This window comes from Schistocerca nitens, chromosome 3, assembly GCF_023898315.1.
Source record: "Schistocerca nitens isolate TAMUIC-IGC-003100 chromosome 3, iqSchNite1.1, whole genome shotgun sequence".
NCBI classification, from domain to species: domain Eukaryota; kingdom Metazoa; phylum Arthropoda; class Insecta; order Orthoptera; family Acrididae; genus Schistocerca; species Schistocerca nitens.
The window spans coordinates 737,907,278-737,924,649 of NC_064616.1; the positions used below are offsets into that span (position 1 = coordinate 737,907,278).

The window sequence follows — 17,372 nt, forward strand, 5'->3', positions numbered from 1 at the left end:
GTTATAGGGGACTGATGACCTCAGATGTTAAGTCCCATAGTGCTCAGAGCCATTTGAAAAACAAACAAGCTGTGCCTGCATAAGGCGGAGTACCTCTCCAGTTCTCCTCAGTAAGCACGGAAAGGAAGAGCATCAACATCCAAAAAGATGATTATCATTATTGTTATTATTGTTCCTTTCCGAGGAAACATGATTCGTTGCATCAATGAAAATGTTTGGTGCAAGATTAAACAATAAAAGACGAGACAAAGACAGTACAGGCAGTGCCACCTTAACCGGCTGCGCTAACGCGCTGCTCAATGGCTGGTGCTCTGATACGGTATTCCCCTGTCTTGTTAGACTTTGAACTTCAATTTGAAGGAAACACTTGGGAAGCACATCGTACTAAATCAATACTTGTTAACATATGAGTATGTTGCACAATCGTACGGAAGATGAACAAGTTGCTATTTTGTCGGAAAGTGATTGAAACGAGCAAAATCTGTGACCCGTTAGGTGTCTGCTTCGTTTGTGAGTGCTACGATGTAGCAGCATCCTCGTATGTTTCGGATTCATTACATACGTTCCAACATTATGTATGGGCGCGCAGAAGCCGTTAATCGAACTCCCGGTGGAGCATGCGGCCGTGGCGCCGGCCGGATGGGGAGTGCGCAGGCACCGCTGGAAATGCTGTTCGCGAGCGATCAATACGATAATATTCCGGCACAGCACAAGGGGTAGCGCACCTGCTTCTTTGCCATGAGTCTCTCTTCGTCCTAACTGTGACAGCAACACAACGCCACTCATCATGTCAGTCAAAGTAAGTGCAGCACTATTTTCTTATTAAATCGTTACATTGTTTACATCGCGCTGTGACGACTTAACATGCCAGCTGGCGAGTGTGCGAGTCCTGAGTGAGTGCGTCTCAGACTAGCGTCTAGCCATCGATTACTTATGCGCTTCGTAGTTAGTTTGGAAATTTGCAAATGCTTTTAGAACTTTTGTACACAGTTTACTGTGATCCGAATTTAGCGCCATGTGACTTCTTTCAGAGTAAAGACGTGCGTTTTTCCTCGGCCCACCGGCGATAGATTTGGATTAATAGCATGGCTCACTCTGCGAACAGTATAAAAACACTACTTCAGTTGAATTCTGTTCCGGTAGGAAAGAATGTCGCTTTCTGTTGATATCAGATAAGTTCAAGGATATAGACAGACTGTGCAAAGAACTTCGTAATTTTTGAATAGGTTTACGCTATATGCTTTATCCTTTTGTTCTCTTTTGTTATTTTGAAATACTAATTTTAAATTTCAGCGCTTATGTGCACGTTTTTGAATATTTTGGATGATGTAATAACTTCGTGTAAAATGTTACCCTGGAATCTGACCTGAAGTGTGGGTAGTAAACATCTCAGGTTTTCGGTGAACAAGATATAGCTGTAAATTCCACGTTTGAAACAGTAGAAAAAAACGAGAATTTACTATCCAGTTCACAACTTTCTGTTGCAGAGTCGGTGGTGTTAGCTCTCCGAGGTACCTTATTCTGGTGCAAGTGGTTTGTCACAGCTGAGACAGCACCTAGCGGACTTTCTTATAGGTCTATAGATCTTGCGAACTGTTCTAGAATTATATTTATTAACACCACGTGGTGTATCAATAAGATAGCGGTGACCGTCATTTTAAAAAATTATTTAATGTTACTGCAAATCAGCTGAATGGAAGTCCATTACAAGTATTTCATATTCTCTTGTAGTCCAAATTTATTTTTTGTGTGACGTGATTGTTTATTGGCTTTTGCGCGATTTCTAAGTGCCTGTTGCTTTCTTTTATGTGCAAGTAGTATTCATGAGAGAAAACGTCTGTTCAATGTATGTGTGTCTATCATTGTAACAGCTTCATTAACGTTGTTTGAAATATTGTCAAAGTTAAATGAGCAATTCCTTCGCTTATTAATTGCGGCTGTGAATTAAAAGGCATTTCATATGTGATAATAGAATTCTGAGTCACATCTCACAGCTGTGAATAAAATCATTAATTTATTATAGCTTAACCATTGTATAAAGTTACTTCTAGATGTTTTCCTTTGAAAAAATACAGAGGTTTTAATTTATAACGTCAAAACCAAACTGTAGCGCTTGCTTTATCTGTTTCACTTATGTTAAGGCATATGCTCTTACATTTGTGAAATATACTCATTTATGTTTAAAGTACTGAAAAATATTTCACTATTAAACTGACCATATAACTTCATAATCTAATGACAACGTAAGAATACAATTACTTAAAAAATTTCGATATTACTGAAACATATTACGGTTCAAGATACAGACACAGGACATTATTGGTGATAAACCAAAACATATTACAGATGGAGCATAAATCAAATGAAATATAATATCGTGTCCAAAATATGTTAACTGAGAGCGTAGAAGCTATATGGAATAAAAAGACTGCTGAATATGAACTAGTTACGAAACAATTGGACAAAATAATGAAACAAAATTCCTCCCAAATCATTATTTCGAACGAAGTAAAGAACATCCTTCGTAAGAGGCAACATTAAGCGTAAATCGATCTCCAGTTCCAAGAGTGAAACGCGTTGTTTCTGTATTACAGTCCTCGGAATGATCAATAAATGTATAGAGCTTAGCGACATTGATTTTCAGTGAAAACTTCGTTTATTCCATTACAGATGTGTCCATGACAGAAAATAGATCTAAACTGTAGTGAAATCAAGGCAGTTCGTGCAATTATATTCTTCAATCCAGCGATTGCAAGAAATGTCCGTATTTAAATGTGTAGTTAAAAGAAAGTGACTTACTAACGCAACAATCATTCTGCTGCAACACTGACTTGAAATCAAATGTAACTATTTTATGAAATGCAGCATTTATCTACTCAATAATAGTTTTACAGAGGAGTAAGCTGCGGGATTCCAGATTTCTAATGAAATCCATGCACTTAAAATCGCCTCACTTCGCTGTTATTAGAATGTGACCTCTCTCTCCCTTGCTTATTATATCTCCGATAATCATCCTGTAGTCGACAGGACAGTAAACTAGAATCTTCACTCCTTTCTTTTATTGGATAATTTTAGTTTGAGGTAACAGTGTTAATGAGTTTAGTAAATTGAAGGCAGCGTTAATAGTACTCTTAATTCGGCTGTTAAATATCCAATATTTTTTTACACTTTGCTTAGTGCAAATAGCAAAAAATACCGTTCACTAAAAACAAATAATTAACATCACACTTATGAGATAGCACACGAAGCTGGAAAATTGTCTGTCTCAGTTTTCATTCTAATCATTCTGATCACCTGTCCCCTCATCAATTATTCCATCACTTTCACCTTACAAATGAAGGGTCCAGGAAAAGAATGAGTTAAGTAATTTTTTTCATTTTTTGAGTTTTTAGCAGTATATTAAAGCATGGAACAGACCTAATATTTCCTACTGTAGTAAGTAGGTAAAAAAGAAGACCAGTCGTACTGTAAATTAGGTTTGACAAATTGCAGTACAGGGAAAGAGTGAGCTCAGTCCACATGAAACAGGGAAATAAAAGGTTCTGTTCAATAAATGCTGGTCTTTAAATAATCATATAGGTTGCAGCCCTGATAAACAGCTATAGTGTCTGCAATTTTGCGAAAATACGGATATGGAACGCCAGTCATCAAATGATGCCTGTAGTGAAAGTATGGAAGGAGAAACATTGGCCGGCCGGAGTGGCCGAGCGGTTCTAGGCGCTACAGCTTGGAACCGCGCGATCGCTACGGTCGCAGGTTCGAATCCTGCCTCGGGCATGGATGTGTGTGATGTCCTTAGGTTAGTTAGGTTTAAGTAGTTCTAAGTTCTAGGGACTGATGACCACAGCAGTTAAGTCCCATAGTGCTCAGAGCCATTTGAACCATTTTTGAGAAAAATTGACGCTTATCTGAGGTAAACAGAAAGATTAATTTAACGTCTCATGATTAGGAGAAAACTGTCATTGTAGGCTGCAGTGCTTTGAAAACGTGCCTGAAGAGACAAGACAAAATATTTTAAAAGAATTCAACTTGATGGAATCTGTAGATTTACAGAATGCTTGTCTATGTGGTCTCATGACTGTACTTCCAATACAGCGTAGAAGGCCTAGGAAAGGCGAATGTGAAGCAAGATTTAACAGTGCAACCTATAAGTACAGAGTTAGACGACAAATAGGGCACTGGACGAAAGAAGCTGTAGTTTGTTGTAAGCATTTATAGCAAAGTACGGCATACCAAAAAGTAAGATTCAATATTTAGTGTTTAGTGTCGAACTGTTGGGAATACCCCTATTAATAAGAGAGGCAAACAGGAGAACAGGCCCTGGGAATTAAGTGATAAAACAGTTAATACCATTAAGCAGCATACTGTGCCCCTATCCGAGCAGAGATAGCCATTATGGGTTAAAGTATACCTCTCTGAGGAACTAGGTATAAGTAAAGTGTTCAATTTATTCAAAGAGCCTTACCAACAGTTAAGGCATCTTACGAAACATATAGACACATATTTAATACGAACTTCAGTATTTCCTTTGGATGTCCCTACACAGATACATGTAGTGCCTGTGACGGATATATAGCCAAAATGAAATGCCTGGACCGGGAAAACAAAAGTGCACTGAAGTAGTAGAAGACTCAATTGAAGAATTTTAAAACTTTATAAGATTACCCACATATTTCCAATAAGAGAATATTCTTATTTGGAATGCGATAAAAATATGGGGCTTAAAAGGAAGAAAGCTCATACAGAAGTTCCCATAGATTAGACAGAGGTGTTCATATCAGCTCGGTAAAAGCCTTCACCATTTAATGTTGTTGAAGCTACATCTGGAACTTTTCGCTAATGCACAGCATTCCTGAAGCCCTTGTACAAGCAGAAGTGACCTTCTACACTGGTGCTCTGTAATCGGCTCATCCAGCTGAAGGATCCAATGGAGTAGACTTTGATTTGACTGAGTTTCATTGCACTGGTAAGACTGTAAGATAATCTCCAAACCTTGTTGATTTTTTAGCATGATATAGTTTCAAATTGTGAAACGTTATATTTTCAGTCCATGAGAAATACCTGGATTTGCAGGTTTTGAAAAATTTCTGTGGGACAGAAGCACAAGAATATTATGACAGTCTTCCTGTTGCTTGAAGTTCTCACAACAGAACAGACAACCTTGAACTATTTTTAAGTATAGTTTGAGTCCTACTTCAAGTACTAAGGGAATAAGCAATACTTATGATACCTTGAATTCATGGACTCAGTCCTGTCTTTCATTGAATAAGTTACCCTTACTCAACTTCTACACTTGTAGCAACGAAAGTTTGAATAAATACCTATAATATTGTTATATATTTACAAAATATTAGTCAAGCTTTGTAATTTTGTAAAATAATTGTATTTTGTTACATAAATATAAAATCAAGGAGGGATTTAAAGAGAAATATTAATGTCCTGTAGAATTTATAAAACAGGACTGGAGGAATCGGTTGTGTAGCTGAGCTGTGTTCTGAATTGTGAGCTTAGGCTGTTAAGTTAAATCTTTAACATTTGTGAACTATAAATTGGAGAGAGTGGCATCGTTTATGAGTTCATACATTTGTTTGAACAAATTATGGTGCTACATTCGTAAATGATATGTACCCTACTCCTCTCTCTCTCTCTCTCTCTCTCTCTCTCTTTCTCTCCATCTACTGTCACCCTCATTCTGTTTCTGTTCCATACAGAAGAAAACATTTCGCAATCAGTTTCCAGTTTCAGAAATTACCGATACATAGTCGTGATGTAATCCTCTATTGTTTTAATGACATGAAGTGCCTACATTACATAATCATTGAATTAGTAGCGTTAAACAGTTTGATTGCATTCCGATTCTATAACGTAAGGATTACAGCACAAAAAAATATATACTTTTGTGGTATTCTGTGTTTTGTTGAAAGACATTCTAAAGAGTCCACCTCGGTTGTTGCTTACACACATTTACTCAATAAAACACGCGCAATTGGCCACTTTCGGTCTTGCTTGCCATTTTCAAGTGCTGCAGGTGCCAACATATTTTTTTTCCTGTACTGTAATTTCATTCCCCTGCCCTATATGGGCAGGGGAGGGCAGGCAGCGGCACAGTCCACCGCTCTTCAGCCAAACGATTTTACAAAATACATGAAAGGGTAATGCTTACAAAAAAAAAGAGGGATAAAAGGAGGACATAAAAAAGCAGGAGATGGAGATGAGTGGAAGTTAAAATATACACTAATATGGGGACATGCACAGGGTAACAGTTAAAAAGTCGACAGAAAGTTAAAAGAACACAGCTGGCAAGCCTTTGTACACTTAAAATCACTCGAGTCAAACACAAGTTAAAAGTTGGCCACAGTATAAAAATCACACGAACAAAGATGGACTATATATGGGTCGAGCACACAATTAAAGCCGTATCACTGATGATACTGTATAACGGCACCGAACACAACACTAATGCAGCACACTTTTTAATGCAGCATACTTGATAATGAAGAAAAACCTGGGACAATCTGCGCCAGCCGAAGTGGCCGCGCGGTTCTGGCGCTGTAGTCTGGAACCGCGAGACCGCTACGGTCGCAGGTTCGAATCCTGCCTCGGGCATGGATGTGTGTGATGTCCTTAGGTTAGTTAGGTTTAACTAGTTCTAAGTTCTAGGGGACTAATGACCTCAGCAGTTGAGTCCCATAGTGCTCAGAGCCATTTGAACCATTTTTTGGGACAATCTGCCAGGGTAGGGGACAAGGGAGAAGGGAAAAGGGAAAAGGAGGCGAGACGGAGGGGAGAGAAAGGGGGATGAGGTGGCGGGGCGCGCTGAAGGGGGACTGGGGAGGGAAGGGATGGGAGAGGATAACAGCTGAGGAGGGGGTGCAGGGACTCAGGGGGAGAAGGAGGAAAATCCGCTTTGGTGAAGGAGGGGGAGGTGAAGGGGGGCCTGGGTAGAGGAGGTCAACAAGGTCAAGTTACAGTTGGAAAGAAGGGTAGATATCATGGCGAAGTTCAACATCTGGGAGGGGGGCAGGGGTGTGCTGGAAATTGCCCTGATGAAGGAGATGGAGGGTGTAGAGGTGGAGAGATACAGTGATAGAGGCACGACAACAGGTCGGGGGGGTGGAGAGGAAGGAGGATACCAGGGAGTGGGGGGTGCCAACATGTCATACTATCCAATTATTAAACCCCAGAAATGACAGTCGCCCGCATCTCGTGGTCATGCGGTAGCGTTCTCGCTTCCCACGCCCGGGTTCCCGGGTTCGATTCCCGGCGGGGTCAGGGATTTTCTCTGCCTCATGATGGCTGGGTGTTGTGTGCTGTCCTTAGGTTAGTTAGGTTTAAGTAGTTCTAAGTTCTAGGGGACTTATGACCACAGCAGTTGAGTCCTATAGTGCTCAGAGCCATTTGAACCATTTGAACCAAATGACAGTCTTGGAAGCGAGCACGGAACATGAGAGCGCGTAGTTTTGAAACTGAATGTTTCCACAGAAGATGGGCAACACCTTTTCGTCATCGCTAATTTCGTCCAGATTTATGGTATACTAGCTGAGTACTCGGTGTTTCCTGGGTATATATTAGGTTCATTAAAATGCAATCTGGTCAGTGCATTTACCTTTGCCTTACACGTAAGGTGACACCACATAACTGTGGCTATGGTGGCGCCATCTATTGATAGAGAGACTAACGCGTGTGAACTGTTTGATGTTGCATAGTGCCAGTGTGGTTTCACACCAAAGAGGAGATGGTCACACAAGTTATCGTCCACTACCGAACATGCAGACGAGCAAGCAGGAACAACAAGGAGTGATTCGATTTTTGGTGGCGGAGGGAATTAGAGGCAGCCAAATGTATCAACGGATGAAGGTTGTGTACGGTGAGTACAGTCTGAGTCGTTCAAGTGTTGTGGAATGTGCGAACGATTCCTTGAGGGGCGTGAGTCACTGGAAGACGATGCTCGTCCTGGACAAGCTCATCGTGTCATCACACAGGAAATGGTTGCGGAAGTGAATGCTTTAGTCTTGGACAACCGCAGAATCACCGTGGATGAGGTCCATCGGTAACTGGGTATTAGCGTGGGCAACCGATGACGAAATGTGTGACTGGGTCCAGGTCTGGATTTGACAGCAACCCACTAGCTTCTTCAAGGATGGAATCGACCAGCTAGTGTCGCAGTGGGATAAATGTGCCAACTGTTTTGGATGTGTGTATGTTTTGAGTATGTATGCTGTGTATAACTACATGTTTGAGTTAATAAAATCATTACCGTTACTTTACACTAGTGATTGGGTTTCATTTGAATACCCCTTATATACATTCCAATTCTGTTAGTCTATCTGCTCCTCCTGGCTCCTGCTCTCTGTCCACCTCTCCTGTCCCCCTCTGTCCATCTCCTTCTAGCCCCTCTCTCTGTCCATTCCCTCCTCACTCCTCTCTTTCTGTCCATCTACTCCTCCCCTCCACCTCTATCTCCTCCTCCCCTCTCTGTCCATCTCCTTCTCGCTCCTCTCACTGTCCATTTCCTCCATCCCCCACTCTGTGTCCATCACTTCCTCTCCGTCTGTTCATCTCCTCCTACCCTCTCTATCCATCTCCTCCTCTACCCCTTCTCTGTCCATTTCCTCCTCGTCCCTCATCTGTGTCCGTCTCTTTCTCCCTCCCTGTGTGTCCATCTCTTTCCCCTGCAATTATTTATCTAAGTTATTACCTTCACCCCAACAGGAGGCTGCTGGTTCTTACCCCCACAGTATACCAAGTTTGACTGAAATCGATCAAGGGATTTTGGAGGAGTTTCATCCGCGGCTTTTCCCACATAAGCACATCCCACATACATTAAACATATTTCACACTTACTTGTACAAATATTTCACCTGTTTCTATAGCGAATTTCGCCCTACAGATTCGTTTACACTCAGCTCAGAGTTTACGACGTCATACCTCCTGAACTGTGTGTTGTATAATAGTACAATTTTGCAAGTATGCGAGTACTGTCTGCAAAGTGTATCGTGGTAAAGAAGTAATAAATTAAATCGTCATGCCTGCTGTGGTGCCCGCAGCTCGTGGTCGTGCGGTAGCGTTCTTGCTTCCCACGCCCGGGTTCCCGGGTTCGATTCCCGGCGGGGTCAAGGATTTTCTCTGCCTCGTGATGGCTGGGTGTTGTGTGATGTCCTTAGGTTAGTTAGGTTTAAGTAGTTCTAAGTTCTAGGGGACTGATGACCATAGATGTTAGTCCCATAGTGCTCAGAGCCAACCTGATGTGGTAGTTTTACTACAAAAATGTCATAAGCGGTAAACTTTTTTCTTTCCTCTTTTTGTGGGATGGGGAGGGGGGGTCACTGAGGAAAGGTTTCGTGAAGGTCTGAAATTATGGTTTGTTGCAAGTAACTAAGTGCTCTCATTCTCAAATACTGCATAAATAAAGTCTGAGAACTCGCGCGTCTTGGGCTATACTTCTTTTTCACACCCACCCCTTTAACAGGTAGGTGGCTCTTACCCACTCAGAGATTGCTTACGGACAGGAAGTGATAAGTGTAGCAAGGTTGTTTGAAATCCGTCGGTTTAGGAGGAGCTGTGGAACGTGCATACATATATACGTACATCCATTTTTATAATATGTGTGGATGTATGGATGTTGGACTTAACAAGAAATGAGAGGGTCAGAAGTGGGAGCTCAGATGGCCAAGCGCTTATGAAAGACAGCATTTTTGGCGAGGGTAGGCCGAGGCTTGAGTCCTTTATGTTAGAATAGTTTCCAGGCAGCGGTCGGCGCAGCTGAAAGAGTACAGGACTATAATCCCTTCAGTCATGGGGTCGAATCCCTATGCAGAAACTTTTTTTTCAATTTTTACGTTACTTACGCTACAAATAACCCTAAATGATGTTCAGTATATTGTATTTATTAATACTGTCATACAAGTCACAAAAAAGAAAGTCAAAATAAAATTTTGAATCGCAAATAAATTTCTAGGAAGGGATTTTAATGCGTACAGCAGAACTTCGCACGTAAAATTAGATACTTGTATTATTTTGCAGTTGATGATTTACCCCTTGCCGGGGTGCTATTCGCCGTAAAAAGAGGGTAAGCAGTGATTTTCTAGGCATCTTGCATACATTATAAACGCCGAATTTTTCTAGTTACATGGTTTTTTTCAAGTTGATATAGAAAAACAAACTTGGTTTCCATTCATTATAGGTTCTCTCCCATCACAGTTTCGCAGTAAACCATGCGCAACGGCCGGCCGGAATGGCCGTGCGGTTCTAGGCGCTACAGGCTGGAGCCGAGCGACCGCTACGGTCGCAGGTTCGAATCCTGCCTCGGGCATGGATGTGTGTGATGTCCTTAGGTTAGTTAGGTTTGATTAGTTCTAAGTTCTAGGCGACTGATGACCTCAGACGTTAAGTCGCATAGTGCTCAGAGCCATTTGAACCATTGAGCCACGCGCAACGCCCCATTTCGCCGTACGTTGGCGAGGATGGCTGGTTATATACAATGGAATGCATTTTGATGCAGTCTTCTCGGGATATGATTTGTTTTTCTCTCTATGAGATAAGAGCAGTTTTGAAGGTTTTTGATCAAATTCTTTATGTGATGATAAAAGTAGGCATCGTAGGGTCGCAGTAGTTTCTGAGGACTGCTCAAAGATCAAAATGAAACTAAACGAATACGACGCTCTGTACACTTTAATTACAATGGTTCCTTGAAAAATTATTTGCTGAGTCCTGGTGGACGCTGCAAGTACAATCCTTTCTGGGAAACATATTAGCAGTTCTCAAAACTTTCCTTTGTCTTTTCTTTTCATGCCTTTTACGAAAATATTAACAAATACAATATAGTGAGCATTATTTGATTTATTTGCCGTGTAAATAACGTAAAAATTTAAAGTAAAGTTTCCACATAGGGACTCGATCATACGACCCTCGGATTACCATTCTGCACTCTTTCCGCTGCACCAACCACCGTCTAGAAACTACGTTAACAGAAATGCCTCAAGCCCCTCCCCTCCCGGGCCAAAAACGCAATTTTTTCCAAACGATTAGCCATCTGGAGCTCCCACTTCAGACACAAATCGGTGATGACAAGTAGGCGCTGTATCCTCGTGAGTGCAGTAATATTTATCACTGAAAGCTGTGTCACGTCATAAACCATAGTTTGTGCTCGCTGCTCGCTTACGTTTTTAAACACCGTCTGTTACTCCTGTCCGCTGTGCTTCCTGCGCGAGCACATAGTGTGATTTATAAAGTGGCACTAGTTTGGAGGACAACTATTACAGTGCTCGGTAACCATTCTGTTTCTAAATTTGGCACTTGCACGTTATGTGCTCGCTCTCACAACTGCTGTAATCGGATAATATTACGTGCTGGCGCCGTGTAGCTTTCCACAGGTATCACCCAACAGATTACTAATTTGTACCTATAACCGCCTCCTCCCCCCCTCCCCCCCCCCCCTTCCGCTACAGAAAACCGTACGTTTAATCTCCCCACAACTTTTTTACCCAGCGTACGCTGTTCAGCAGTGCTTATTTTCAATGAATTTTGGCGTCCTTTTTAATGTTTTTAAATGTCTATTGTGTCTTTCTACCTTTCGTGTCTGGCTATTTCCTCTTTTCAAACCTTACACGGAGGAAACAACACTGTATATTTGTAATCATCTCTTCATTAATTTTTTTTTGAAAATTTTTTATCTATAAATATGTCTTCATTCATATTTTTGTAAAAGCTCTAGACTAAAGAGTGTGATACTATACCACTGGTGGCCCACCACACCTCCCCATATGGGGCTAGGAGGATGAAATGACAATAAATTAAAAAACAAAGGATATGTTGGTACCTACAGCACTTGAACATGACCTGTAAGACCGAATTTGGCCATCTGTGCGCGTTTTAATAAAGTATGTGCGCGTAAGCAATAGCCTAGGCGGGAATTTTACAGCGCGTTTCAACAAATATATGGTTGTGGTACCCCAGAAGAAGGAAATTATCCACGTTCTGTGTTCGTGTTATTTATTGCTGTTTTTTCGACCTGTGCAGATTGCATACGATCACTGCAGCCGTGGTCACAACGTCATCACTGGCTGCAGCTTAATGAATTCTGAGGCTTTCTGACACGGATAATTAATTTACTTATTAATCTTCGATCATTACTCTACCACCCATGAGGTACCAATTCAACACACACGTAGCCCTCGGGAATGGTCTGATTCTAGGTAACAATTTTGCGGCAAAGTAGAAAAGTACACGAAAAATAGACGAAAAATAGTTACGTCCCACGTAATGGATAGCACACATTTCCTCTCTTGTGATGATGGCGACTCGTCATGGGATGGATCATTCATGACTCAAAATACATTTTAGACCCATCTGTTTCCAGCTGCCTACAACTCATATATATTGGTTGAGACGCATTCCAAAACGTAGTTAATTATCTCGACGGAACTGAGGTTGGTGGCCTTGGTGCAGACAAGTACTCTGATGCACTTGTAGTGATCCTCTAATTACTCTGACCCTGAGTTTGAGAGAGTTTGACGGTGGGGTAGGTACGCACTCGTCCACTGCTACCACCCTGTATACTGATTTGTATCGAAACTCCTCTGTCAAGGCGCTCTTTGTTCATGCTATAGCAGACCAATGGTACTGTTCTTAGACTCATATTTATCTCTATGCCCTACGACGTACCATTGTTTGAGATGTTCGTGTGAGATGGTGGCTTCTGTAGCTCATGGTGACTAGAATATTTTGAATGTTATAGCTGCAACCATGTTTGTGCAGAGCAATGACAAAACAAATGGTTTGCGCTATTTGTACCGTCTGTCCGCTATCACAATCCGAGCTGGCTGATGGCGATCCTCACCCAACACGCGTCGTTGATGGCAGCAGCAACTGACATTGGCAAAATGATGGCGAACAAGTATTTACGGTAGATTAGATAGAGAAAAGAGAAGCAGATGCATGAATATCAACAGCTCAGATGGAAAACCAGTTCTAAGCAAAGAAGTGAAAGCTGAGATGCAGTAGTTGCTATTTTGTAGAAATGGAATAGGACGTAAAAGAAGATGAAGTGTGAGATATGAAACTGCGAGAAGAATTTGTCAGAGTACTGAACGACCTAAATCAAAACAAGGCTTCGGGAGTAGACGACATTCCGTCAGAACTACTAACAACCTTGGAAGAGCCAGCCATCACAAAATTCTTGCATCTGTTGCGCAAGATGATGAGACAGGTAAAATACCCTCAGACTTCAAGAAAAACGTAATAATTCCAATCCCAAAGCAAACAGGTTCTGAAAGGTTTGAACATTACTGAACTATCAGTTTTATAAGTCCCGGTTGCGAAACGCTAACATGAGTTCTTTATAGAAGAATGGAAAAATTGATAAAAGCCGACCTTGGGGAAGATCAGTTTGGATTCCGAATAAATGTAGGAACACTCGAGGCGATACTGACCCTACGACTTATCTTGGAAGATAGGTAAAGAAAAGGCAAACCTACGTTTCTAGCATTTGTAGACTTATAGAAAGCTTTTGACGATGTTGGCTGGAATACACTCTGTGAAAGTCTGAAGGGACGAGGGATAAAATACAGAGAGTAAAAGGCTATTTACAGCAACCAGACGGCAGTTATAAGAATCGAGGAACATGAAAAGGAAGCTATGGTTGAGAAGGGAGTGAGACAGGGTAGTAACCTATCGCCAATGATACTCAATCTGTACATTGAGCAAGTAGTAAAGGAAACCAAAGAAAAGTTTGGAGTAGGAATTAAAGTTCAGGAAGAAGAAATAAAAACTTTGAGGTTTACCGATGACATTTTAATTCTTTCAAAGACAGTCAATAACTTGGAAGAACAGTTGAGCCGAATGGACAGGGTCCTGAAAGGAGGATGTAAGCAGAACGTCAACAAAAGCAAAACAAGGATAATGGAATGGAAGTGAATTAAATATGATGCTGAGCGTATTGCATTTGGAAACAATACACTTTAAGTTTTGTTATTTAGGCACCAGAATAACTAATGATGGCCGAAGTAGAGAGGATATAAAATGTAGACTGGCGATGATAAGAAAAGAGTTTCTCAAGAAAAGAAATTTGTGCACAACGAATATAGATTTAAGCGTTTGGAAGACTTTTCTGAAAGTATTTGCATGAGTGTAGCCATGTATGGGAGTGAAACATGGACGATAAACAGTTTAGACAAGAAGAGAATAGAAGTTTTTGAAATGTGGTGCTACAGAAGAATGCTGAAGATTAGGTGGGTAGATCACGTAACTAATGATGATATACTAAATAGAACTGATGAGAAAAGAAATTAGTGGCACAACCTGACTGGAAGAAGGGATCGCTTGATAGAACACATTCTTAGACATCAAAGGATCACCAATTTGGAATTGGTGGGAAGTGTGTGGGGGTAAAAATTATAGACGTAGACCAAGAGATGAATACAGTAAGCAGATTAAGAAGAATGCAAGTTTCAGTAGTAGAGATGAAGAGGTTTGCACAAGACAGACCAGCATGGTGAGCTGTATTAAACCAGTCTTTGAACTGAAGACCATAACAACAACAACAACAATTAGTTTATTTCATGATGTATAGGTGACTTGTACAATTTTTACATGATAAATTGGGACGAGTCACAGTACAGTCTGCCTATACAGACAGTGCACCAAATATCTTCGTTACAATTCGCCTATTCAGTGCTTTTACCTAGCCTAATTTATAATTCAACATTAGACATTCGCATGCCTATAAGCACTGTGGATTCACTACTGCACTGTAGTCTTTTAATGTAAGGTCTCTAACCTAAATGTCTTTTATTGTAGTTATTTGTAGTTATTCCACACGAAATTCCCATCCTGTGTATCCTTTTCCTCTACGGAAAATTCTTATGAATTCAGCTCTTGACCTACTGTTTCGAAGCATGAGGCATTTTTGTTATTAAAACAAATGAACATTGTAATCGCAAAGGAATGTGCTGGTGTGATCGTTAATTATTCTAAAGATTGGTATGTATCGTTGCATTTGTGAGGCTAACATGATATAAAGTAAAATCAGATGACATGTAGTTTCTTTCAGTGTCTTTGTTTTTCGTCCCAAGTTTGGTGATAGGAGTATATAATCTATTAGTTTTCCTTACCAGATCCTTACAATGTTCTCCGAGACACAGTTAAAGCTGAGAGGAGATAGAAATCCACTTTGCCTTCAACTTGTGATGATTTTGAACTATGTGGCGATTTCGTCTAAAACCTTTACTTTTGAAAGTGACAGTCACATAATAATAATAATTACTATTTATTGAAGTCGTTTGATGAGTCATCGTGCTTGGTTAATATTTATTTAATGTAGGGACCAGTATAAAACTAGCCATGTGGCAAAGTTACATTAGCCCCTCTTAATAAAAAAAAGTGAATTAAATTATTAACTTAGCATTATTACTGCCATTTTCGTTCACCATTCTTACCAAAATATGGAAGCTAGTAATGCATCTCTCACGATATCAAAGGCCTAACTTCTAACAAAGAAATTAAAAAAAAAATGGAGCGAGTATGGAACGTTTGAGTTTGTTAATAGCTTCATTTATTTCTAGTTGTGCAATGGCAGAGTGCAGTAGGATAGATTGATGGATATCTTGAAAAGGTAGGGGGTGTATTTAAAGGAGAGAAGACTGATTGCAAATCTGTATTGAGTCAGAAAGTGGAGGTACGTATAGGAAATGAGACTTCGGAAGATAGCAAGATCAGGAGAGGGGTCAGACACGGCTGTTGCCTCTCGCCGACCATATTTAACATTTATTGGGAAGAAATAGTGAAAAGTTGCTTGGAAGGGAAAAGAGCCATCACGTTAGGTAGACGGCAAATATAATGCATAAGATTCGCAGATTATAGAGTGATTCTTGCTGAAAATTAAAAGTCACTGATTCAAATGCCAAATGACCGGAATGCCTGTTTAGCATCCGGCATGAAAAAAAAAAAAAAAAAAAAACTAAATGAAAAGAAGAGCGAAGTATCAGCAGACAGGGCTAGAGACAATAGAACAGGGCGGAGCATTCACGTATTTTGGAAGTTGGATTAGAGAAGATATGCACTGTGCACAACACATCGAAGTCAGAATGGCGCTGGCAAAAGACGCATTTCAAAAGCAGAACTGAATCTAAGCTGGTTGTCTGAAAACGGAATTAAGGAAGTGAGTAGTGAAATGCCTTGTACGGGGCAGAAACACGGGCACTGAGAAACAGGAGGAGAGCAGAATTGAAGCTTGTGAAACGTGGATATGCCGCGGAATGGAGAAGAGTACCTGGACCGACAAAGTCAGGAGTTAAGAGGTACTGAGAAGTGTTGCAGAAGATCAGAGGATGTTGTTGGCAGTGAAGAATAAGAAGCTAAGCTGCATAGGACATAATTTGAGACGAGATTGAATTCTAGCACAAGCAATTGAAGGTTTTACTCTGGGGAAGAGAGGGAAGGGCAAAACAAGATACTAGATGCTGAATGAAGTCAGTAGACCGCACAGAGGGTACCGAAGAATGAAGAGGAAAGCAGAGGACAGAGAAGCATGGACGGCTATGAAGTCTAAACGTGTCGGAAGGCAGATAACCAAATGGTGATGACGAACAAATGTTCCAACATCTAGATGCAACTCTGTTCTCAGATATATTTCTCTTCGTCATATTACGAACAATGATTTGAAATAAAATAGTCTGTTGTTTTCGCCGCTCCCCCCTGCCCCCCCTCCCCCCGCCGCAGTACTTCTCTGCAATTAACCGTTTAAATTGTTTCACAGAAATTTCTATCTCTTAGAGTGCGCATAACAGGATTTTACTATGAAAGATTTGTGGAAATAGACAATACATTTTCCTTTAACAGACTAGCATACTTAGGGGACTAATGACCATAGATGTTAAGTCCCATAGTGCTCAGAGCCACTAGCATACTTAAATATTAAATTTTGGTTGTACTGAATATTTAGGACATTGGACATTTATATTGGAAAGTTTTGAAACTCCTTTGATTTCAGTTGACCGTTGTTTAGTTAGCTAAATCACTTCTGGTGAGTGGCGAGATAAGTTGGGAACGAAGGGAGGGAGTGCGTGGGGAAGATTGAGTTTGTTAGTTCGACCAAATAAGCATTAACATCTGAAAAGTTGTTTTCACTGTCTGAAAGTGAGAGAGCTCTACATCAACTGCCTTTACTTTGTATTTGATCCTTCCTACTTGTTTCTTCCTACTCGTAGGAGATGTTGGCAGTGTGGTAGTGCATGCTTCTGCGTTCTTCTCTCACTATGTTATATCAGTAACTTGCTTAATGCCTCTTGGACTTCCGTCGATTTGTGGACAACTTTCACTAACGTAATCCCCATTCCCTTGAGATTGTCTTTGCAGTTCTCGGCAATTTGGACCCT

General features: G+C 40.7%; 1 protein-coding gene across 1 annotated transcript in view; it reads left to right on the top strand.

Annotated features, from left to right (window-relative positions):
* Positions 1–689: 689 nt before the first annotated feature.
* Positions 690–17,372, top strand: part of LOC126248714 (endothelin-converting enzyme homolog) — a 392,778-nt gene continuing 376,095 nt past the window's right edge. Inside the window, exon 1 of the mRNA XM_049950013.1 lies at positions 690–799. Within this exon, the coding sequence (XP_049805970.1) occupies positions 788–799 (12 nt within the window). The 5' untranslated portion in view covers positions 690–787. The remainder of the gene's footprint in view (positions 800–17,372) is intronic.